Consider the following 26,178-nt stretch of genomic DNA (forward strand, 5'->3'; position numbering starts at 1 on the left):
CAAATCATTTAACTTCTATTCAGCTTGAAAAGAGGGACATTAATAATAATACCTGACACACAAGGTCATTGTTCCTATTTAAGAAAATACATGTAAAGGGCTGAGAAGACTGCCAGGAGCACAGTGGGTACTCAAGTATATGTTGGCTGATTGTCATTATCTGGTGTTGGAAATCTACTTTCAAAGCACTGAAACTGAAATTTCTAGAAATAAAGAGATGGGGTGCCAAAGGGAATATTCAGAACTTCTCTTTACAGATCCCCAAATATCTTCCATTTCTCCCATGAAATTGTTCGCTATTTAGCTGAAATTATGGTGGCCAGTGACTTTATACACGTTTAAAGTATGTTTACATTTTTAGTGATAATGATTAATTCTGTTAAAGTACTCAATAGCTAGTCATTAAGAACAATGAATTTATTCTTTTTAATGTTAGCTTTTCTTCTATATAGGCTATTCTAACTCTTGTATGATTATCTAAACGTTGCTTTTGTCCAGATTCCTAGTGGATTTATTTCTCTTCCAGGCAAAACATTGGAAGGCACAGTCTACACAAATTCATTCATCTACAAGCATCCAATTCCAAATCTGATGCCAATGTGGGCATCATCTCTTTGTCTTTTTACAATAGAGAACTGATTTGATTAATCATATAGCTGTGATTCACTGTATTGTCCCCAGAATGCCTGGCTCTGACAAAGCTCTGAAAAAGGATTCTAAGCCTTGGCCTGTCCAGCTTCTCACCTTGCCAGAGATTGCTTACATCTCATTCCATCAGTTACTGCTCAAAATAGCTAAAATGCCTCTTATGCAAAAATCACAGGGCATTCATTTGATACTAATCTGTTTGTTATATAACACTTTTAAATTCTTTATAATTCACTGTCACCTGTATTAGACATTAAATAGGCTTGGATTTTTTTTTAAAAAACCTCCATTTGACCTTACATCCAGGGAAAAAATATTCAGAAAACAGATCATAAGCATCTAGCCATATGGTTAAGGAAGGCATCTTTGTTGCTGTATATTCAGAATATGAGCATTGGATGAAGTTGCATAAGACGAAAAACCAAAAAAAAAAAAATCTTGTGGCCAACATGTGGCATCTCTGTAATTATACCTCCTCCATCTATATGAACTTTTCAAGCTTGCAAAGTAACTTCTAAACCTGTCCACCTACAGCATAATATTTTTGTAATACTTCCACTGAAAATATGGATAAATTGAGTTTTCCTAAAGTTTTTAATAAGATGAAAGAGCACAATGCAGTAAATAAATGCAAGTATATTTTGAAGTTCAGAAATCACTACAATACTACAGGAGCAAGTATTCCTAGACTCCTGTCCAGGTTTCAGAATCGTCCTTGTAGGGAAGTTTCTGGAGTGTTCTGGAGAAAATGTGCTAGGTAGGCTATGCTATGGCAAGACATAGTTCTAGTTTATATTCCTTTAAACAAACATTACTTGTTGTTTGACATTCAGGTAGTATGTATGGGGGCTACAGCTAATTTGTGATTCAGTTCTTTTATTCCCAAACCTGATTTTCCTTCACATAAACAGTTATGATTATTTGTTTTTTCCACTTATATTTTATCTTTGAATGAATAGGCTGCCAATAAAATCAATGAGCATTATTAGGTTTAATTAGCTTTCTAAAACTTATCCTGATAATAAATAATACCATCAATCAAAATTACCAGTGTCTGACTTTTAAAAATCTATATTTACATATTATCCCCAAACTATGTGTAATTCTCCAATTTATCTTAATGTCTACTACAGAAAAAATCAAACACAGTCAAAGTAATATTACTGATAAAAATATGGTAGCTACCTACTATTTTAAATTGACAGTTTTCTAATCAAATTATAAACACCAATAATCTTGAGATTTTATAGTTCTTCTCTTCTGTGATTTTTGATTTAGGAGGAAAAACTTAATTTTCTAGTTCAGAAGGGGAAAATTAATCAGGCAGAGACCTCAAAGAAGATAATGGCAACACTCTGTTATCAACACTAATGCAAGAGAGTGATAACATAGATCATGCAAACAATGAGAATATTGCAAATCGTTCATTGTCAGAAAAGACCGAACTATGTGATTTACTTTGTAATTGTTTTTCTTGAGTCAATGTTAACACTGATTTGCGCTGTTTGAACATATATCAACTGATGATGGAAAGAAGTAGGCCAGGCAGATGTTGGGTGGTAAGAGAAAACCTGCTAAAGAGTGATGTTTCTCTAAGGAATTAATAAAAGCTGTAGTACAATTTTTAATAATAGAAATAAAAAAGGTTGAATCCAATGATCTACTTCAGATGGGAAAACTGAATTCTCAAGATGCTAAGTGAAATTTAGCAAAGTATAAGTGGTTTTGAATAGATATTATTACTGCCAAAAACTAGAAAATAATGTGCATCAAAATTATGAAAATTAATCTCTAGTGCTTTTTCTTCCTGGGTAAAGTAATTCATGCTGCTGCTGCTGCTGCGTCACTTCAGTCGTGTCTGACTCTGTGCGACCCCATGGACTGCAGCCCACCAGGCTTTTCCATTCCTGGGATTCTCCAGGCAAGAACACTGGAGTGGGTTGCCATTTCCTTCTCCAATGCATGAAAGTGGAAAGTGAAAGTGAAGTCGCTCAGTCGTGTCTGACTCTTAGTGACCCCATGGACTGCAGCCTACCAGGCTCCTCCGTCCATGGGATTTTCCAGGCAACAGTATTGGAGTGGGGTGCCATTGCCTTCTCCAAAGTAATTCATAGTTACTTATAAAAATCATAATAGGCAAGGAATTAAAACTACATAACAATACCAAGTTAAATGGTACTGTCATCAGGAATAATGCTGAGATTGCCACATTTCTGGTTTTATGTAGAAGTTGGTTACCACAGTTGTCCTCATGTGATTTCCACACCAAACTTTATTTAAATATATCTGTTACTAATCTTAATCCATCCTGTTACTTGGGACTAAACTAACCTTCCAAATTGTCCATATTTTCACATTATTAAAAAGTGAACTACATTTACTTTCATGACTGAGTATATCAATACATTTATAATTTCCAAAAATGTTTATATTTTAATCAATATATTTAATTAACAAGGACTATTACACACCTTATTCCTGAGGTCTACAAGAGTTTGTGTATATTACAGTAATTACTTGAAGATAGTTGCCTAAATATCCACAGAACAGTTGGAAAGAACGTTTTGGAATTAGGCACCAGCTTGATGGTACTACTGAAGCCTATCTACAATTAAAATAGTATATTTTCTGGCAGCAAGAGTTTATTTTAAAAATACATTTGCGCAAAAATGTGTAAAAACAAAGATTTTTGCTCAAATATTACATTGAAACTTTGAAATGACCTGCTCATATAAACATGCACCCATATGTAAATTAGTGAAATAAGTGTCTTGCTGAAATGTAAAGCCCAATTATGACATTTTCTTATATGATTAAAGAAAACCAAATTTTCAGGATATGAATGTTTCTTAATTTAAGAAAAAAGTTTATAATAAAGGTTTCATTTTCAAATTTATGTCATTGTATCCATTCTTTGAAATACTGTGATAAATATTCATAAGTAAATGGACTTGCCCAAATCAGAACCATCTGGAGGTAAAAGCCGATTAAACCAAACATTTATTCTAACTAGAGTTTTAACATCTATGTTCCATGTCTATGTTAGGCTTATGTTTTTTTGAAGGGCTAAGTTTGAACATTCTTTTGCACAACTCAAAATATCCCTTTCAAAACGGATCTCTATGAGACTCTACTTTTAGAGAAGACGGTCCTTTTTAACTTGAGTTATTATTCAACATTAACAATGTGTGCCATGTTTTTAAAGTGATTTTTTAATATAGCAAATATGCTAATCTCATATAGTTACAAAATGAAGTTTTACTTGCAACCATATTTTATTAACACCTTTGCCTGCAGAAGAAGTGTGATTTTAAGGATGAAAAGTGTATTTCCCTCTAAATTAACCACAGGATAAATTTAAACTTGGCATTCTTATAATTAGAGCAATAGATCTTAGAATTTTATTACCCTACTGAAAGATCAAGTCTCCAGCACTGGTTAAAAAAAAAAAAAAGACTTTAAAAAATATATTTCAAGGAAATGATGACATCAATTTAAAACTGAGAGAGAAAACTCATTTTTTTTTAAATAAGGGAATTCCAAGGAAAAAATGTACTGTGTTTTAAAACACTGGCATCTTTTAAAGCAAAGACAATGTCTTACTCATTTCAAAAAAATAATCCCATTGTCTCACACTGTTCCTAGATCATAGCAGTTATTCAATAGATGTCTGTTAAATAACAGAATTAATGAAAAATAAGAGATTAATTTGTATATGTATCAGTGGATCACATCACAGTTCTTTGGCAGCAAAAAAGTTTCATAGGTTTATAAGGCAGAATTAGAAAAGAATACACATTTTAAAACTATAATATATAATTCTGAAATAAGTTTTAGTATCCATTAAGGAAGATATAATATAGTTCAGTCATCTAGTGATAAGGTTGGATATCTTCTAGTTGTCAAGCTTATGCCTGAATAAGATAAATGCTCAGCAGGCAGAGAAAGTCCTTCACATTGCTAAATGAAAAGAATCAAGTGAGCTCTGATCACATAAGGAAAGACATGAATGGTGGGAGAAATATAATTCTCCTCCTAGAATAAAGTATTTAGTTATTATCTGAACTGGAATGTACATAAAATTCTTGGATATACAATCACCTCTCCATTCTAAGAGTTAACAAAGTAGATCACTGATACAGAAAACATAAAATGGTGGCCATCTTAATTTACATTTATATAAATATATATAACGTGTATGTATTTGATGCCATAAGAACACTAATGATTTTAAATAAAACTATGAACCTAAATACTTAAAGCCTGATTCCATTTAAAATATGTCTAACACCCTCATTTTGCTTGAGTATCTCCTGTATCCCGCTGTGGTGGGATTAAGTAGAATTTATATGCCATGCTATAATTCTTACAACTCCATGAGGTAACATCCACTCTATGTCCTCACTCTGCTCCATACCCTAATACCATATGAGGGACATCACATCTACAAGAGGTAGTGGTTTAAAAGAAATTATGCCACTTTGCCATACATTCTCTGTTAGATCAAATTTTTCTAAGCACAAAGAGTGAGTTTTCTTATCATCACTTGTTTTAAAGTCCTTTCTACCTACTGACCTACTGTCTATATAAAAAATTAGAACTAAATCAAAAGACAGATCCAAAAACAATGGAACAGTACTGAGAGGGTAGTAAACATCAACAGGAACTGAAAATTTTAATTTTTACAATGAGGCCACTGAAATTTGATTATATCTACTTTCTATTTAGTTGATAAAGTTAAAAAAATTAGCAATAAATTCATACTACATTATACTTTAAATGCAAATCATTAATTTTATCTTGATTATTTCACCTATTCCAATATAAAGCAGTGATTTTGGCCCCAAGATATTAAGAAAAGTTATTTTTCAGGTAATACTATCACTTGTGTTATATTTTCATTTGTTGGGACTCATGTTATCATGTCACCCATATACTCAAACATTATAAACATTCATACTAAGACACTAAAATCTTATAAATGAACATATATTAATTTAGAGTCAGAGGAATAATAAAAAGAAAAAAACTTGATTATTATGCTTCTGGCATAAATCTGATGAATCTCAGAAATATGATCCATATACTCCAAGGCATTTTAACTAGTATGATTATATCATGGATGCCATTACTTCAACAGAGATGCTTTCTAGTCTATGGAATAATTGGAAGCAAAACCCAGCAGGTTTCAAATGGCTACAGCTGTGTTAAGTACTGACTAATAGGAATGATGTATAAGGTGAAAATCCCCAGACAAGAGGAGTTTCTATGGGAAATCCATGGGGAAGTAAATTAATAATGAATACTAAAAGAAGCAAGATAGTTTTAAAACACAAAATGCAAATGAAATGGTGAAATACACAAAATGAAAGATGAAGCAGTTATACAAATGTGAAACAATAAGAATTAGAATCAAAAGAAAATATATAACATCCTATCTGCTATTCTCTGATGCTATTACAGAAGTCAACTTTTCAGAAATCCTAGATAATTCAAAAAGTGTTTTAATCTTAAAGCAGATTAACAGAGATAACTTGCTTATTAAAAAGATATAAAATTCAATTATACATACATATAATATTTTGCATTATAGGTATATATAATCACTTTGCTATATACCAGAAACACAACATTGTAAATAAATCAATTATACTTCAATATAATACAGTTTTAAAAAGGTATAAAACTCACATTCAAAAAAACTACCAAAAATAAAATGGAGAGAACATTCATGAAGTGAAATTAGGCCCCTCTATTAGTGGTAAGTTGGCATCCTTGAGCAAAATAGGAGGAAAAATAGGTAGGTTTTTGGAGTGTCTGCCTACTTACCATGGGCCAGAAATTTACATGTACCCATGGTAGGCTGCAGTCCATGAGGTCTCTGAGAGTCGGACATGACTGAGCGACTTCACTTTCACTTTTCACTTTCATGCATTGGAGAAGGAAATGGCAACGCACTCCAGTGTTGTTGCCTGGAGAATCCCGGGGACAGGGGAGCCTGGTGGGCTGCCGTCTGTGGGGTTGCACACAGTCAGACACGATTGAAGTGACTTAGCAGCAGCATGTGTGCACTCATTTAATCTCATCACAACCTTAGGGATTAGGCCTGATTACATCCATTTTAGAGTAGAAAAGCAAAGGATAGTACATTCAAATTATGTGTTGAACGTGACACATTTTTGAAATAGGAGTTTTTCAAGTCATTTTTTTTTTTACTTCAAATATTAAACTACTTTTTGTAATAATCTCAATTTTTTCATGGGGAAAAGAAATTAAATAGGCCAAATAGTCTCAAAGGTCCATTTTGAGTCTTGAGAAACTATACTGTGAGTTCTATTAGACACTAAATTTATCCTTCTAAAATTAATATAGTAGCTAGACACCACTTATTCACTATTCAATTATTAATTTGCTGCTTTTTATAGAATTCATATGTGATTCTAGGGTGTTGTCTAGATGGCTCAAAAGTCTATTAAGGGATGATGACTTTTTTTTTTTCCTCCTCCAAAACACACTGTCTCTATTAAGCAGATATCAAAGTGAAGCCATTGATCATTATTTAGAAATAATCACTCAATTACCTAAGTATTCAAAGGTTTAAATAAAAATTCTGGATGAGGAGTCTTGGAAGAAAAGGAATCTGATCCTGTTTATGTTCACTCTTTCCTTTCTTATTATATTCTATCATGAAAAAAGATGTTATGATGGGCAAACACAGTGGTATGGAAGAAATGAGGGTAAAAATGGAAACTACAGATATCTCTAATTAAGTGATACGAGTGTATTTATGTATATTAGAATCAGCAGGTTTTGTTTTAACTCTCCGCTTCTCTCTCTCTCTCTCTGATATATATTCAGAAATCATTAGTGAGTCAAGACACTGATAAACAATATAAAGATGTTAATTATATTTCACTGTTTAAAAAATCAAAATGTCAAAATTCAGAGTCTAAGAATGCTTACACCTGCTCATCTATAGGATGATAGGTTAGTTAGTCTTCACTGGACCTCCAAAATATGAATGGAGGCATGCTAGTTTAGATCAAAATTTCTTAGTTTAGGGAAGATGAGGATTCTTCAGCCATCAACCTCCCCCAAAATCCTCCCCAAACCCTTAAACCTAACTAGAGATTTTGTCATCAAGTCCTAGCTGTTGCCGAGGGAAACAGGGACAGCAGTTGACACCAGACAATCAGAACTCTCCTCATATATACTTTACTCATTTGGGCCTCCATCATATGCTTACCACACTTTAATCTTAAAGTCTAGAATTAGTTTACTGGAAAGTAATGCAGGTTTTGGGCGCAATGAATTGCCCTGTAATACAGGTTTTTTTTTTTTTTTAAATGAGTTGCAAAAGCTTTTAAGTTTAATTAGGTCCCATTTGTTTATTTTTGCTTTTATTTCCAATATTCTGGGAGGTGGGTCATAGAGGATCCTCCTGTGATGTATGTTGGAGAGTGTTTTGCCTATGTTCTCCTCTAGGAGTTTTATAGTTTCTGGTCTTATGTTTAGATCTTTAATCCATTTTGAGTTTATTTTTGTGTATGGTGTTAGAAAGTGTTCTAGTTTCATTCTTTTACAAGTGGTTGACCAGTTTTCCCAGCACCACTTGTTAAAGAGATTATCTTTAATCCAAAGCTTCTGCACAACAAAGGAAACTATAAGCAAGGTGAAAAGACAGCCTTCAGAATGGGAGAAAATAATAGCAAATAAAGCAACTGACAAACAACTAATCTCAAAAATATACAAGCAACTCCTACAGCTCAATTCCAGAAAAATAAATGACCCAATCAAAAAACGGGCCAAAGAACTAAATAGACATTTCTCCAAAGAAGACATACAGATGGATAACAAACACATGAAAAATGCTCAACATCACTCATTATCAGAGAAATGCAAATCAAAACCACTATGAGGTACCATTTCACGCCAGTCAGAATGGCTGCAATCCAAAAGTCTACAAGCAATAAATGCTGGAGAGGGTGTGGAGAAAAGGGAACCCTCTTACACTGTTGGTGGGAATGCAAACTAGTACAGCCACTATGGAGAACAGTGTGGAGATTCCTTAAAAAACTGGAAATAGAACTGCTTTATGATCCAGCAATCCCACTGCTGGGCATACACACTGAGGAAACCAGAATTGAAAGCGACACATGTACCCCAATGTTCATTGCAGCACTGTTTATAATAGCCAGGACATGGAAGCAACCTAGATGTCCATCAGCAGATGAATGGATAAGAAAGCAGTGGTACATATACACAATGGAGTATTACTCAGCCATTAAAAAGAATACATTTGAATCAGTTCTAATGAGGTGGATGAAACTGGAGCCTATTATATAGAGTGAAGTAAGCCAGAAAGAAAAACACCAATACAGTATACTAACGCATATATATGGAATTTAGAAAGATGGTAACAGTAACCCTGTATACGAGACAGCAAAAGAGACACTGATGTATAGAACACTCTTTTGGACTCTGTGGGAGAGGGAGAGGGTGGGATGATTCGGGAGAATGGCATTGAAACATGTATAATATCATATATGAAATGAGTCGCCAGTCCAGGTTCGATGCATCATACTGGATGCTTGGGCTGGTGCACTGGGACGTCCCAGAGGGATGGTATGGGGAGGGAGGAGGGAGGAGGGTTCAGGATGGGGAACACATGTATACCTGTGGCGGATTCATTTTGATATATGGCAAAACCAATACAATATTGTAAAGTTAAAAAATAAAATAAAATTTAAAAAAATGAGTTGTAGTTCTTTCCAACAAAAATAATGTCACTAATGAAGAAAATGTTTCAAACTTACATATGGCCTGAAAAGAGTGTTTAACAGGTAAAAGTAGATACATATGAGGAAGAAATACCAGTGTGGAGGTAAGGTACTGGATTGGAAATAACAACTGTAGCTATGAGACGTGAAAAAAAAAACAAACATACATTTTCTGTCTCTAGATTTTTACATAAGTTGAATAAGAACAAATTTATGGTTGCTGAGGGGAAGCATGGGTGTGAGGGAAAATTAGGGAGCTTGGGATGAACATGTACACACTGCTATGTTTAAAATGATAACTAACAAGGACCTACAGTATAGAATATGGAACTCTGCTCAATGTTATGTGGCAGTCTGGATGGGAAGGGATTTGGCAGGGGAGAATGCATACATGTATATGTATGGCTGAATTCCTTCATCTGAAACTATCACAACACTGTTTGTTATTAAAAGCTTAGAATATGAAAAAAGAATGGTAAAGTCTTCTTTCTGTAGTTGTCATAGAGATTATCAATGGAAATACTATGCATATATAAGGCATGATTCCAGCTGAATACTCTCATTAGGTCAATATTTATTGAAAGACTATGAAGTTCACTCCTTTAGGTACTGTTGTACCTAAAGGTACAGGTTTAGTCATGAAAATACAAAGGTAAATAAGACATTGTCTCTACTTTGAGGAACTTTCTTATTTTTTCCTTAAATAAGAAGCTTTAAGTTATGATATACCAGTATTTGATTAACTGAGTTGCCATTTGAGATGGAAAGATCATGAGGAACCAGGGTTGTGCTCTGAACGATCCTAGATATACACCTGGGATTGACACTGCATGGCTGGAGAGGCTGCTCAGCCCCACCAATAACAGATGGTCCTACAGGAATAGTTTAAACCCTGAAGGGTGTTGTTCCTAGTATCATCCAGAAGTCAATAACCCTTAGCTAAAGCAGAATTTAATTGTCTAAAACAGAGACTTAAGGTGTCAAAATGATTCTGCTTAATTATTACCATGTTTAAAAATCAATCAGTGAATTCAGCATATTTTGCCATCACTGCTTGGCAGATTTTGCTGTTAAGACCATGAATGAAAATAAGTTCATGTCAAACTAAAATATCCTAAAGATTGTATCTGTTTTTACCATGGTTTAATGCAATTTTGATACTCATTTCAATTTGCAGCAAGAAAATTATTTTCATAAAAATTCTAACATCTATTATGTTGGGAATTTGAATGTACTAAAACATTATTAAACTATACAGTTAAATTTAATATGACTTCTTAGCTTTGAAAATGGTATCAGTATGAAAAACCCAATTTTGAAAATTTCAAAGGAAAAATAGATCCACTATTTCTATGAAGAAAGGACACACTTGTGCATATTTTATTTGACCCTTTATGGATGTTCTAGAACAAAACATCCTGTTTGATTTTTTTTTTTTGGAGGGAAGATACACAGAAGTTAGTATCATTTAAAAATCTATCAAGTAACTAAGAAACCAATGTATAAGAGTTAACATAAGTGAATAAAGTCCACCTAAAGAATGACAAGAAATGAAACAAAGAAAAGGTGCCAGTCTAGGTGTGTTCACAGCTGACAAACAAGGAAGACTACTGTAATTCTAGGTTTCCAATGTGAAACTCAGTTCAATGACATGAATATATGACACAGGCAGGCATCAGCTCACAGCTCAGAACTCACTCCATTTTGTCTCCATTTGTCACTTGCACCCCGTACAAAAACTTTCCTGTGAATCCTAGGTAGCTGTGTATCTGAAAGTCCTCAACATGCAGCTGCTATCACACGGAGGCATAGATAGGTTGCAACCTCTGAATCCAAAAAAGCACGAGTAGTTTTTTCCTCAAGAAAAGATCTACTAGGGAAATACTGTCAGCAGAAGACACTGTCTTTCTACAAAAGATATGTCTTCATTTTATACATCTTGTGTTTCCATGCTTCTCCTTGAGGTTTGTTTAATGAGGAAAGAAACCTCATTTACTGAATTGCAGTTGCTATTGTCTTGCACAAAAACTGTTTTGTTTTCAAAATCAATCATCTGTGATGATTCTCAGCAAGTCCACTGTACCTACTGTGATCTGCACATGGATTATATACTTTTTCTAGTAGATAAAAATACAGGGTTTGTAAAATCATTAAAAAATAGGCATGGCTATTTCCACTGATTTTATATCTAACAGGACCAAAGACATTAAGCATTAAAGAACTGCGAGGCATTTTGCTGAACCCTGTCTTGAAGTAAATATATTTAAACCCATGTAAGTCTGGAATGAATTGCTGTTCTACAAATACACACTATTTACAAATGGAGCAAAGATGGAATTCTAAAAATACAATTTGAGAAATGATTCAACAGCTATTCCTTTGAGGATCAAAGCACTCAGTAGAAAGCCCTTTTCATTATGGTAATGTTACAGCTTTATAGATACCTGGGGTTTTAATCTGATTTATGTTTAGAGGAGAGTATATACATATAATTGAGTTTCTCTTAGGAAAGGTGAAGGCCAGACCATGGACATCAGAGGTAACACAGGTAAGTATATGTAGACCTGCAACATCTACCTTGAATAACCAGAATCATCAAAGAGTAAATCTGTTCATTCTAAAGCATGTATTTGAGATTTTATTCTTTCAGACACATCTAGTGTTTCTACATTTGGAAAAAATAGGCAAGACTAATTCCCTAGGCTACAAATCACTCTAATGTGGAAGGAAACGTGTTAGCTAGTTGTATTACAAAGCCTTTACTTCACATTTAATAGGCACCTGCAATACCAGCATTATACAAAGCTCTCTACTTTGCAAATCTTTAAAACCCCACTTAATTTTCAGCACTGATTTCCTGCAATCTAAGAGCTTATGAAGGGTTCACTGTGTTCATACAGACCTATGCAAAATGTGCCAGAACTTCCCTGTCTGTGATGGCATTCATTTGGAGGTGAATCCCAAATTTCTATCACTGGCATGCTTATTTCCGACTAAAATAAATATTCTTAGAATGAAAGCTGAAGATTAGGAGGACAAAAAAGAGGCAAAGTAACTAGCACTGGAAGAGATATATGCAAATATCAGCTCAATGACAATTCTTCATACCATTTACAATTGAAGCTTAAAGACCCAAATACTCTTCAATCCATTAGTTTCTCAATATCCTGGAAGGGATTAGCGTATTTCTTAATCAACTGCTAAACAGACTGAAAAAGGCCAAAGCCTGGATATTAACAAAGCAGTGTAATACTAAAATGCAGAGATGGTCAGATAGAAAGACAAACTAAGGAAGAATATTAAAATAGAAAATATTATATAAACACAGTCAAACTGAACAAATTTCCATTCTTTCTTGCTGCCTGTATAATTACACATCTCTATATACTAATGAGTGGTAAGGCTATAGTATACTCCTTCAAACACAAATAAATTAATTTCATATATTTTCTCAAGGAATTCCAGGATAATTAGTGTAAAATGACTAGAAAGAATCAATCAAAGGTGTCTCACAGATCTTGCCTGTGTATGTATCTTCATTACTCCCAGCTACACAGGTGGTCCCAAGTCCATTATTTTAAATGTGATATGTATTTTTAGCATTAAAATCAATCAAACTATTAAAGATTGGAGGAAAATATTTTCACATGCCATTTAAATAATGGATAAGTATGTAAAGACAAATCTTTTAATGAATAATGTTAAGTTTTGAATGTCTTAAAATTAAATATCAATATTATGATTCAGAAAATTCCAATTCTGTCACTATTCTTTTCTTATTTTCTGTTTGCTTATGCAACAAACTGCCTATAGGACAAATATGAGTGAGATAGATTATATATGGGTTGTTTCTCCAGTTTATTTCTGCCATTATTCTTTACTATTAAGGAATGGGTAGTTGTTGAACATACTTAGAAATTTCACATTTTAATGAATCTTGGCTTAGGAAAAGAAAGAATATAAATCAAAATGAAAATGTCAATCATGGTAATATATCTATCTTATTCTATGTTTCTGATGACTGACAGCCCAATTCAAACAAAGGCAAAAAGCATGAGTTCCTTTTCAAATGAAATGTTGGACAGATTTAATAGCTATCTGAAACAACTGATGCAATCAAACAGTGAAGTATATTTCCTTTCATAATTGAGAGATCATATTTCTACATTTGGATTTGCTTTTGTGATCTGATATAAATTTTAGGGGAACTAACCAATTTAAAGGTCATACCACATTAGCATTATTACTTATTGAACATGACACCTATGCCTCTAGATAACTTAAAACTTTTGAAAAAGCATCTTGTTGACTTGCATTCTTAAATTCTCACAAATATTTCATCTGTGATTAGAGCCATATTTCAACAAATATGATATAAATTTTAGGGCACTATTATGTAATAAATTCTGAGAAAGATTTTAAACATAAAATCAACTGTTAAGAAAGCAAAAACTTAAGAACACACATAAAATAAATCCTATTTAGTTTCCAACTACATGAAATATGATATTAACTGATTTGTTAATATTATCAAGGGTTGAATCTATAGTTTTAATAGAGGATTTCCCTTCAAGAAAACACCAAACTAAATTCAGAGAAAGCTCACTGCAAGGATTTTAAGTGAAAGTGGTAAACAATCCATGCTTGCTTTTGTCTGTTTTAATTGCATGCAAACTAAGAGCTCAACTCTGACAAAATCAAATTGAGGAAGTACTAAAAATGAGCCAAGCAGTTAACATGACCTCGAATCCTGCAAACCCCTGGTCTGGTACTGCTAGACCAACACAAACACTGTAGCTTTTCCCATTTGGTGGTTTCTGCATTCCCACTCCCTCAAACCCCAAATTTAGACATCAAACAATCTAAATAATATATCAGAAATAATTATGAAAACAGAAATTATAAGAAGATAATTTAAAGGTCTCACTTTCCTACCTCAGTACTGTCACATAAAATAATTGAAAAATAATGCATGTATTTGCTATTTCTCATATTTTGGGAGCAATTTACCCAAAGCTCATATATATCAATATGAAAATAAAACTTTGAGTCAGAATAATTCAGAACTGGTTATGAGGAAATATGATTTTAGATTTGAGCTTTTTATTAAATTTAAATTCTATTTTACTATTTCATGTATTATATTTTAATTTGTGCTATTATGAGAAGATAAATTTTAGCTGGAAATATTTAACTATTAAGACTGTGCACATACCATAAGAGTATAACATGTTAGTACAATATTTACATGGTAATTTTAATGATGCTAAAGCCTGTTCTGTGACACCATGAAGATGACTCATCTGAAGCCAAGGGAACATCAATTTAGAGTTTCTATATACAGAATCCATTGCAACAAAATATAAAAAGTAAGATAATAGAATATTCTAACTACTGAAATTATTTTCTCTATGTTAACAAATGTTCAATAATCAGTAGACATGTCCATACTCAGTACAGTGGTAACTTTTTATTTTTATTCTCCTTAAGGTTATTAGCAACAAAAGCTAAAATGTAACCAGAATTTTACACCCTAGGTGTATCAAGCTTAAAGATATTAAATATTTGTCTTACAAAACCAAGAGGAAAGGTAGCCAGGCTGAATGGATGGCCCCTGCTCACTTCAAATTCCTGAATCAATATCCAAGGTGTCTGAGTGTCTTTTACTTTGTAACTGACTTCATGATCATATCACTTAGCCAAAGCAAAGGAGCAGAAACAAAAATCACAACAGATAACATTTTAATATAATTTGCATCTTCAGGAGCAATTTTTTTCCCCATATGCCACCTATATGCATCCCTCACAGAATACTGCCAAATTTAGTAGTTTAAAATATCTTAAAATTTTTGCTCGCTTCACACCAGTTAGCATTTGCTCCCTTCAGTTTCATTTTTATTTCTCACTGTTCTAAATAGCAATTCTATAACTATCTTGTGCATTTTACATGACATAACACCATTTCAGCAGCGTTTGCAATGGGATTACTCAAAAATGAAAAGTAATCATAAAAGTAATATAGTATCTCTAAATGACTGGGAATAGAAGCAATTCCCTTTATACTGTAAAAGTACATGTATACACTTGAGTATGGCATGCAAATACATTTTCAATGTATAATTTCTTCAATATCTACACAAATGTATATATGAGCAAATACTTACTTTAGACTGTGAAAAGTTAAAGCAAGGATGTTTAAGCTCTAAACTAAGCATTTTATTTAGGAAATTAAACATGACTGTTTACCCAGAACCAAACTCACAGTGCAACTATTACAGATTGTTTTATTACTGGAAGAAGTTGTCAAATGTAAATAGGTCACTTTTTTTCATTCTTTAACATTTTCATTTACACCTCCACAAAAAGCACACCGGGGCCAAGAAAATTAATTCCCCAAATGCTGTCAGCCACGTTGGGAAACAGCAATAAACAGCTTACTGTAAAGCCTCCAGCTACAATAAAACTGCTGTCAATAAGAGCTGAGAGTTGGACTGTGCAAAAACAGGTCCTCTCGAAATGATAATCTGAAAAGGAAAGAAGCTAACGGTTCTTGTCCTAATATGCTGAGGCGGTGGTTCTCAAAGTGTGGGTTCCTGGATTAGCAACATCATTATCACCTGGGATCTTGTCAGCAAAGCAAGTATTCAGACTTGACCCCAGTGACACCAGACTAGAACCTCTGGGACTAAGGACCAACATGTTTTAAGAAACATTCCAGATGATTCTGAGACACTCTAAAATTTGAGAACTTAATACCATAATTTAAAAATCATATTCAATTTAAGAAGATATTTTCCTTTTAGAGAAAATATATCAATGAGCTTTATCATTTAAAGTCCTACTAGAAATGATTTTGTTGTTATCCTCTCAAGCCTATGACAATGAACTTTGTTTATTTATGAATAAATATTAAGATATAATCTAGCTTTTTTAAAAAAGGACATTTTATTTAATCTGTGAATGCTAAGGGTACATCCAAAACTTCATAAAAATAATTTGCATAAAATTCAGTGACAGATTTGTTATATTCAAGGAAAATGAAAGCTTAGTAAAATAGAGTAGATGAAGAATGTGGTTTATTATTGATTTGTACGTTCTTTGCAAGGTCACATGAGGGAAAACAGCAAGAGAAAAAATGTCACACAGCGTAAGAATCAATGCACTATAAGCAAACTCATGGTATAAAAGTCAGACCATAGGTTTTCATTGTACAGATAAGACAAACTCATGATATTTAAATTTGGTAGTACTTTGCTCAATAATCTTTCATTTTACCCACACATCTACTAGCACCATAAAGTGAAAAGGTGTTTCTGTTAACAGCAATCCTTTTCCATTCAACTAAAAATCTTCACAGATCCTACCTTAGTTTATAAATTCCTCTGAAAGCTTTTGCTATAATAAACCCTACTTTTTCAAGATCGTGTTATTTCAGGAGCACATTTTTATAAAAGCCACTAGTTGAAGGAGCTAAAAAAAGAATTTTTATTTTTTAACTTAACTAGAACATCTTCAATAACAGCCATATAGTTCAGTGAAAAAACAATTTAAAGGATAGTATATAATGTGTGTTCTTCATTCATAGAAAATATGCCTCTTTTATACTAAAATTGTACATATTGCTATCACCATCACCTGTCCTTACTTCCATAAATACTCTTTTTCTCCAACATTGCAATTTTTCTTTCTCAGCATGAAAACTTCTAAAAGGCGTAAATAACCAAAGCCATTTCAATAGCTCTTTACCATAATAGTGAATTATAGCTACATTTGAACACTGAAATGCCTACAAGGAGAACTGCACAGTGACGCAGGGTCTCAGGGAATGTCTAAAATGCACTTTAGTTCCAGTTAGAGAATTATTCAGCATCCTATTTCAAAGATTACATCACACAAACAAATTTCCTTATGACTGACTAAACCTTGACGAAAGATCTTTCTCATACCTTAACATTTATGTCACTGAACTATATCTATATGTCACAGTACTATATATAGATCCAACTTTGGGGAAGAAATCAGAAAAAGTGGGTCTGTACATCAATGCTCATAATACCCACCACACTTAATATGAAAAGAAAAATGATCTGGGAATAACTTCAGCATGTTTCTCTGGGAAACAAATTTCAGATTTTACATGAAAAGTTTTAAGTCATGTTACATTTTTAAGATATTGTGCAAATCACAAATTATCATCAGTATTTTGTGGTAACCTTACCCACCCATTGAAAGTAAATAATAAAAAGCCATATTTTCTTTTCACTGAAATAGCAACTTTATATTTAAATCCACTTAGTTTCATAAATTACTTTTCTCACCATGATTAACTATTTAGCAACATTTACAAACCTCTACTAAACTCAGAAATGTTCTTAATTTTAAAACATCAAACCTCTTTTAAAAAGCTGATGAAGTTAATACGAAAATAACTCATTCCAAATTTTATGTCTATCGAATAACATCATATTCTCTAGAACCTTCGTACTGACTTAATTCCTTTCATCCTGTACATTCAAGCTCTAAGTATATGTGCTTTCTAAATCCTCTAGATATTTAACCTTTCAAGAAATGGAAATTTCAGCTGTAAAATCATAGGCATTATACTTAACATTCTGAAGTATCTCTGATTCATTGTTAAAATTATTTTAATAAATATCTTACTACCATGAAACCTTAAAGTCACTGCAGAGCAACAAACACTGGATGGTGAGAGACAAATAGAGTTTCAATAGAACATTCTCACCCATCCCACCCCAACAAGGAAAAAAATAAAAAAAACTCTTGAGTTTTCAAACACTAAGCAATGACTGTCAATACTGTCCAAATTTTATTTTGCTTTACTTGATTCTCTGAAATTTGTATGTTCCTTACTTGTAACAAATTCATATGGGTCATCACCATAGGTGGACTCAATACCAACAAAGACAGAACTTGGATTACGAAGTCATAGAAAGTTGGTGTGTTGAGAACTGATCACAAAAGAGCAAGCAAATGAACTTAAATGCTAGTTGCTCCAGAACAACTATCATTAAATAAAAGGTATCTTTGGCTATAGCACCAGATTGATCTTTCCTTCCCCCTTTACTTGCTACTGCGGGATTGGAGCTAGGCCAGCACAAGCGACATGATACCCTAGTGCCATCTACAGGCTATTATTGACACTCAAATTTCATGGCAACAGACAAGCACCAGTGAAATAAATTAGACAGCACTGTATTTAAATCTTTATTAACAAGGAATTATTAGACCTAAGAAAAACTAATTCTGGATTTGGTTGAAATATGAGTTTCTCAGCCTATTAATCCCTCTTCACATGTCATATTTCACAGTTTAAAATGAGTTATGACAGATCACTTATGCATTACTGAGATGAGAGAATATTTACAATGGATTTATTCTTTTATGTATAAATCAGTTCTAACAGGGAGAAAGTATTCCTTCCTTCTTTCTTTCTTTCTGTTTTTGAAAGAGTACTTTGGCCATTGTGGACAATCTGCAATCCTGTCTATTCAACCTTCAATTTACTATATGACAATAAAATCATCTGAAATCAAAGAGAAGACTTCCTATATGGCTTAGCTGCAGTCTACCAACAATCATGTGCTTCACAGCTGATGTACATTTAATATTCTACTATATTTTCAGAGACTAAAAAAAATTAACCCCTTTAGCAACCACAGCTCCAACATAATTATAGTCAGACCTTCAAAAGTCATTTAAAACTTGAGATTTGAAGGTGACTTTTGAGATCAAAAGGTAATGTAAAAATCTTGAAGTAGTCAATTTGGAAACCCCAGGAGCAGAATTTGGCATATCAGGACAGGTTTTCTTCTTCAGCAAACATTATCTTGGGACATTTTGGAATAATTTCCTCTTTTCATCTTTTGCCATTTGAAGGAAACTGGGAGGTTAAATAATTCTCAGAACTCAGAAATTTCAAAGCTGTTCTAAAAATTCTTGACTGAGCCCCAGAGGAATAGAAAAGGGGTCAAGTTTTTTTTTTCCCTCTTTATAACTAAGCTAAAGTTAGACCAAAACAAGAGACACACTGGCACGTTAATACTGGTTGACTGGGCACTTGTATGCAGTACTTAGAGACCAGTAAAAGTGCTCATTTACCTGTCTGGTGTGTAAGGGGCCCTTTGTCTTGAAGCCTCCTTGGGAACTGCACTCTGAGGCACTGAAGTGATCTGAGCTAGTGGAAGAGCGTTTGGAAAGGGTGTCACAACCCCCGACAAAGGTGTTGTCCAACGGGAGCTCCTGAATCACGTGATGCTTTTTCACCGAAACCGGAGTGTCTGGTTTAAGATGGAAAGCCGGCTGCGGAGAAGCGGATTTGTAGTGCTTGGCCAGGTCAGGGCTGTTCGGCTTGAAGGTGGTTGGAGGTGCCGGGCCCCAGTCAAATCTTCCTATGCTTTGCTCCTCCAACTCAGCCGGCAGGCTTATTGTCCCATTGATAGGTTCGTGAACTGCATCATCAGGTTTGGACTCTTCGATGGTAACAAAGTTCAAAAGAGAGCTCTTGGGAGATTTTCTTTTCTTCCTTTTCTTTTTCTTGTTTTGTTTGTTCTCCTGGTTTGGGGACATCCATTCGGCACCTTGCTTGCTCCTTTGAGCTGCTTTGAATCTTGATGCGTGGCGACAGCGCACCAGAACAGTGACAAAAATCACAACGATGACCACCATGGCACCTGCGACGATGGCGATCATGATGGTGAGATAGTCCTCGTTTTGATAGGGTTGGCTGCTATCCCCTATGTTTCTGTCCAATGGGGTCTCCATAGTCCTGCGAATCAAGTCATAGATATAGGAAGCATTGCCAGCAGTGTCATTAACATAAAGGAAAACAAGCACAAGTGTGTGTAGAGACTTAGGGTATCCCAAGTCACTTATGTTGACCACCAATCGGTGCAAGCCCACATCAGTTGGTGCTGGTTTTTCTTCCAGGGTGATGTTACCTGTTACTGGATCAATCCGAAACAAGCCTTTGTTGTTACCACTCACAATTGTATACTTAAGTTCAGCGTTCATTCCAGTGTCAATATCCACTGCAAAAACTTCTGCTACCACTGAGCCAGGAATGGCTGAGAGAGGCACCAACTTAAAAGAAGTATTAGAAGGAGGTGAAATGACAACAGGACTATTGTCATTGACATCCATGACATTTATAGTTACTTTTGCAGTAGAGGAACGGGGTGGTTGTCCCCCATCAGTGGCTTTGACATCAAAAGTGTAGGAACTCTGCTGCTCTCTGTCAAATGAGACATTTGACTTTATGACTCCAGAATAGGGATCCAACACAAAATTATCATTGTCATTTAGAATGGAAAGAGTCACAGCCTTATTCTCTCCAGCATCTGCATCTGTCACTGTGATTACCCCCACAGTACTATACTTTGGCAGATTCTCAGACACAAAAAATTGAAAATGATTATGAGTAAACTTAGGGCTATTGTCATTCTCATCCAGAACAGTAACTATCACGGCCGCTTGACTTTGGAGGGGAGGGGTCCCATTGTCCCTGGCAGTTACTGTAAAAATGAATCTTTCTTGTTCTTCTCTGTCAAAGACCCTAGAGGCTGTCAAAACTCCTGTCTTTCGGTCCAGATCAAAGAAGGAGGCATTCGGTCCAAGCTGATAAACAATATCTGCATTTTTCCCACTGTCTTCATCTGTGGCACTAATAGTTGTTAAGTATAACCCACGTCGGTTGTTTTCAGAAACTGACAGCTCAATTACAGGCTGGTTGAAAATTGGTGGGTTGTCATTTTCATCCTCAAGCTTAACCCTTACCAGAGCAGTCTGATTTAAACTGGGCTTCCCAGAATCAGAGGCAACGATTTTAAAGCTGAATTCTTTGGTGCCCTCATAGTCCAACAAAGAGGAGGTCTCTAACAAATATTGGTTGTCATATACTGCCTTCAAATGAAACGGGACCTCTCTTTCAATAAAACAGATCACTTTGCCATTCACATCTGTGTCCTTATCTGAAACTGTAATTAGGGCAATCTTTGTATTGACAGGATCTTTCTCAGACAAATACACGGTGCCATTGATGGGACTTATAATGTACCTGAGGTCTATGTTCGGAGGGTTATCATTTACATCAGTGACATTGATGGTAACCGTTGCTCTAGCAGGAGTAGAGCTGCCATCACTAGCCAGTACTGTCACTTTGTGAATAGCTGTCTCCTCTCGGTCTAAGGACCTCTGAACTGTAATGAGCCCAGTAGTATTATTTAAAGCAAAGAGTCTTTTGGTTGCAGGCGCAACCTGGGCACCAAAAATGTACCGGATTTCAGCATTACTGCCTATATCTGCATCAGTGGCATGGAGCTGAATTACGGAGGTGCCCACGGGAGCATTCTCTGGAATGTGCACCTCCACCTGACCCTCTTTAAACACTGGCTTGTTGTCATTTACATCACTTACTGTGACCTGCAGGATGGCGGTGCTGGACTTTTGTGGGGTGCCTCCATCCTCTACTTTGATTTTCATCACGTAGGTATCTTTCTGTTCTCTGTCCAAGTTTTGCTGAACAATCAATTGCGGCCACTTTTCTCCTTCCGGAGTTTCCACGATATCCAGTCCAAAAACACTCTGCCCATTTAACAATTCATAATGCTGTACACCATTGAAGCCTGTGTCAGGATCTGTTGCTGATGGAATTGGAAAGCGGCTGTTGATCAAAGTGTTTTCTGGGATGGAAATATTGATGACAGGAGATGGAAACATGGGGGCATTATCATTGGTATCCTTGACAATTATTTTTATTTTGATCAGCCTGAAAAAATCATTGGGGAGGATCACCACCTCAAGTTCAAAGAAACACTCATTCTCCTCAGCATAAGAGGCTCCAGCACAGAGTTTTTCTCTGTCTATTCTATTGGAGGTTGTGAAAATTTCCCCAGTGCTACTGGATACTTTCACCAAAGGGGCATCCCCAGCTTTAGAAACCAGTCTGTAGACAAGGCTGGCGCTGGTCCCTGTGGCAGCATTGATGTGAGAAATGTTCAGATCCTTTGGTATGTTTCCTATGGGTACATTTTCAGGCAATTCCTCTCTAATAGTGTAAATAAGTTCTTGAGCTATTGCGGAATCCAGCCTTAAACAGGCAATCAGAGCAGCCAACAGGTAAAAATCCCTCAGGTCCATGATAATGTATTTATTTTCTTTTTCCTGGACTTAGGGTTTAAAGGTCTCCACTGAGGAATGAGGCACAAATTGCAAAAGGAAGCGTGCATGGACTGGAGGATGCATTACATCTCATCGCTTATTTGGAGACAGCCACTGTCAACACAATCGTATAGACAACATTATTCTTCAGTAAACAAAAGCACACAGTCATGAAATATCACAACACATTTTCCACTGCATATTAGTAAACATGGCAGTTTGCTCTGCCACTGTTTGCAAGTTAACTCTGTGAATAAAAACACCAAATAGCCCCTGCTTGTTGCATTTGCCCAGAGAAAATAAAATTATCTACTTTTGAATTAAGGGCAACTGCTATTTTTACCTGCATTCACCCACACTGTTGGTAGGACACTGTTTAATTCAAAACATGCGTCCTTGGTTTCCTCTTCCCCTCCCCCCTCTTACCCATCTCCTGGCTTCTAACCCACCTCCCTTAGTTTTTTCAGGAGCTAGTGAAAAACACCAAGTATTTAGCTATGGTTCCTGCTAATTGCTTTGTCACATGTCAAATGTGATGTGTTTTCTTCTCTGCCAGACTGAGTCATCTCTTTCTTCTAAACAATCTTTTTTTCTTCCCTCCCAGTTTTTCAGCTGCCTTCTGAATACAATTTTACTGGGAAGCAAGCATTCGGACATGCTGCTGCAGCATCAGAAGCAGTAGTCACCGGCCACTACATAACCTCATTGCCTAAAAGCACAATACCAAGACCTTCAGTTTACACAGACCTTGCTCTCATTTCTCCATGTTGCTAAATTATCCCCATTAGAATTAATAAACACATTAAAACTTTTAGAATACATATAATAACATAGGATTCCTTATCCTAGAGGTGGAAAAGAGTGCCAAGACATAAGTGAAATGAAGCTAACATTTCCATGTAACTGCACAAAATTTTCTACTGAGCATAAAAGAGGAAAGGGAAAAAAAATGCAGTTCTTAACCCCATCTCCGTTTATAGTATTAGTAACGTCTGCCACACATAAATACTGAGAGTCAATAATGCAGGTAGAAAGCCTTCTGCTTCGATGCCCTCCTAACTGCAATTAAAACGGGTACAAGCCTCCAGGCAGCTACCTACTTGAGTAGAACTGGTCAGTTTCCAGGCTCTAATCTTATCTGCATTAGGCTGCACGGTGGCTGATGCCTGCGATTAGTTCCGGCAGAGTGATGCAGGTAGGGATGCAGATACAGCCTAGTAGGTGAGCTCTGCCCCAACCGTCTACCCAGTTATAAACATCACTCGTCTACACCGAGGACATATCTAAACACAAAATTTACAATTGTGCATGCGAAACTTTACACTTACGTTAGTTGCCTCAACCTTTCCCCTTTCCCGGTATGCTGCAGTTAGGAATGAGCTGTTCCAACACATAGAAAGCCATGCATTTGGTAGCACCAGTTTGGGGAGAAATCAGAAGCAGCAAAACGTTTTCTCCTTGTAAAATGTGTTGCTTCGGGCTGGCAAATTAGCAACTCCAGAGAACAAATTCACAGATTTGTCGTTAGTCATTCTCTCCACATTTCGTCTCTATTACCCACGGGGTCTGAGCTCTCCTGGTATTTAGCACACACACTACATCCACTTGCACTTCTTCAGCTCAGGGGTATTTTCCACAGCATCAAGTATACCATTTCCCTTCGATGTCAGTACTGCTTAAGTCTCTAACTTCTTGTAGGAAACGTCAGAGTTGGGGTGGTGGTGAGTCTCTGGGTGCTCTCCGGGGTGACAGTTGCCCGAAAAATTCCTAATTGGTTATCTCTTGCGTGCTTCTGAGACTCTAGGGCGCTCCTTCCTGTCTGGCACGCTCTTTCTCTCTCCCTTTGCCTCTGCCCCTCTCTCCTTCTCCCTCTCTGAACTGAATTTCTTGATATAACTCTCAATAAGCCCAGAGGGAGGGCGTGACGGCCGAAGCCCCGCCTCCGGACCCTGATTGGCCCGAATCTTGCGGTGCGGGCGGCCGCAGCCGGGAGAGGAACAGGGCGCTGACTGTCTCCCAGCCTCCCTTCCCCAGTGCCCCCTCGGCAGCCGCGAAAACCCGGAGACCCGATCCTGGCTGCGCGAGAGCCGGGTTCCAGGAGGCGCACTGAGCATGCCCAGCAGGGTCTGGCCCGGGAGGGAAGTGGCGGCGCTCCCGAGGCCCGAGCGGACGCGGCTCTCAAGAGCACTGCGGGCCGGCGGCTGGTCTGGGCAGCCAGAGGCCGAGTCCCGGCGGTCGCCCGAATAGGGGCGGCACCGGAGGCAGGCGGGGCTTGCGAGCGCAGATCCGAGAGCCTCGGGCACCGCAGCGGGCGGTTGGGGGATGCCGGAGGCGGCTCAGCTGCGGGCGCACATTCCACAGTTCTCTTTGCTAAATGGGGGGACCAGAATGCCCTGATGGGAAAGAGTTCTTCCGGGCTCCGAGGCGGAGCACCGGCCAGCACATCCCCGGAGCGCGTTAGAAGGACTACACTCACGGTGCCGCAACTAAAGGCTTTTCCTGGCAGGAACGTTGGCCAGAAGGGCAGAGAGGGCGACTTGGAAAGGTCGGGACAGAGGATATTCGAATCTCAATCAAAACAGGAAAGAAAATTAATTTGAGCACTCCCTTCGTGTAGGGTGACGGAAGCTGCCCGGAGAAAGGGAAAATGACAGCCTCTGGGATCCCCTAGACAGCCTGAGGCCAGCCTGCCGTGAGCCGCATGAACGGGCCGCGGCAGCCGATCCAGGCTGTGCTTGTACTTCTGCTCCCGCCGCGCCCAGAACCTGTGAACCCGAGCTCTCCCGGACGCGCGGCCGTGGCAAAAGCCGCTTCAGCTCACCTAGCTGCAAACTTTGGTCGCGAAACGCTGGAAGGAGTCCGGTCTAGCTGCTCCCCAAGCTGTGGAACGTTTCTCTCCCCTACACTGTCTGCTGATTCCAACTTGACGTGTACACTAGTACTTGTCTTTCCCTGTGCACTTGGTTTTTCTGACTCCTGTTCCCGTCGTCGAGTATCCTGATGCATTTCTTATTTTCATGTAAAAGCGGGATAGAGGGACTCTCGAAAAGAATTAGCCTTATTCTTTAAATATTGGCCCCGAAAGCACTGTCCATATTTGACTGAACGTTTAAAATCGGTAAACCACGAATATTTGTACCTACGACGCCAGATACCTCAGTAAAGTTTGAGGCATTAATAACAGTTCACTTCGAACAAAATGTATATATATATATATATTTTTGCATGACCTGTAAAGGTTGTTTGAGAAGGCCTTAATGCATGATTGAATAACTTGTACTATCTAACAGGGAGGAAAGGGCATTTATTTTAAACCTCCGTGTTCCCTATTCTGTACTGGGCTAAAGATGGCTTGAGGCTTTTTCACGTAGTTCTGCACTGTGATGGCGTGTTAGGGAACACCTTTTGTTTTTGAATACAATGGCTTTCCTTTTAAAATATGAACACTTATTTTTAGGTACTTGAAAGTAAAAAGAAAAAAAGAAATCACTAAGCAAACCTACCAAACTTAGATATTGTGTAAATAATTCCATTATTTGACCAACTAATTTTGACACTGCAATTTCCTCACATC

At 36.5% G+C, this 26,178-nt stretch overlaps 1 protein-coding gene across 2 annotated transcripts in view; it reads right to left on the reverse strand.

The window, feature by feature from the left end:
- The window catches only part of PCDH9 (protocadherin 9), a 1,155,874-nt gene extending 1,131,406 nt beyond the window's left edge, over nucleotides 1-24,468 (reverse strand). For both annotated transcript variants that reach the window (XM_070380570.1, XM_070380569.1), the window contains exons 1-2: nucleotides 23,933-24,468; nucleotides 19,548-22,718 (exon numbers count right to left, since the gene is read on the reverse strand). In XM_070380570.1, the coding sequence (XP_070236671.1) occupies nucleotides 19,548-22,583 (3,036 nt within the window). In that variant the 5' untranslated portion in view covers nucleotides 22,584-22,718; nucleotides 23,933-24,468. The remainder of the gene's footprint in view (nucleotides 1-19,547; nucleotides 22,719-23,932) is intronic.
- Nucleotides 24,469-26,178: the final 1,710 nt, after the last annotated feature.

Source organism: Bos mutus, chromosome 12, assembly GCF_027580195.1.
Source record: "Bos mutus isolate GX-2022 chromosome 12, NWIPB_WYAK_1.1, whole genome shotgun sequence".
Lineage (NCBI taxonomy): Eukaryota > Metazoa > Chordata > Mammalia > Artiodactyla > Bovidae > Bos > Bos mutus.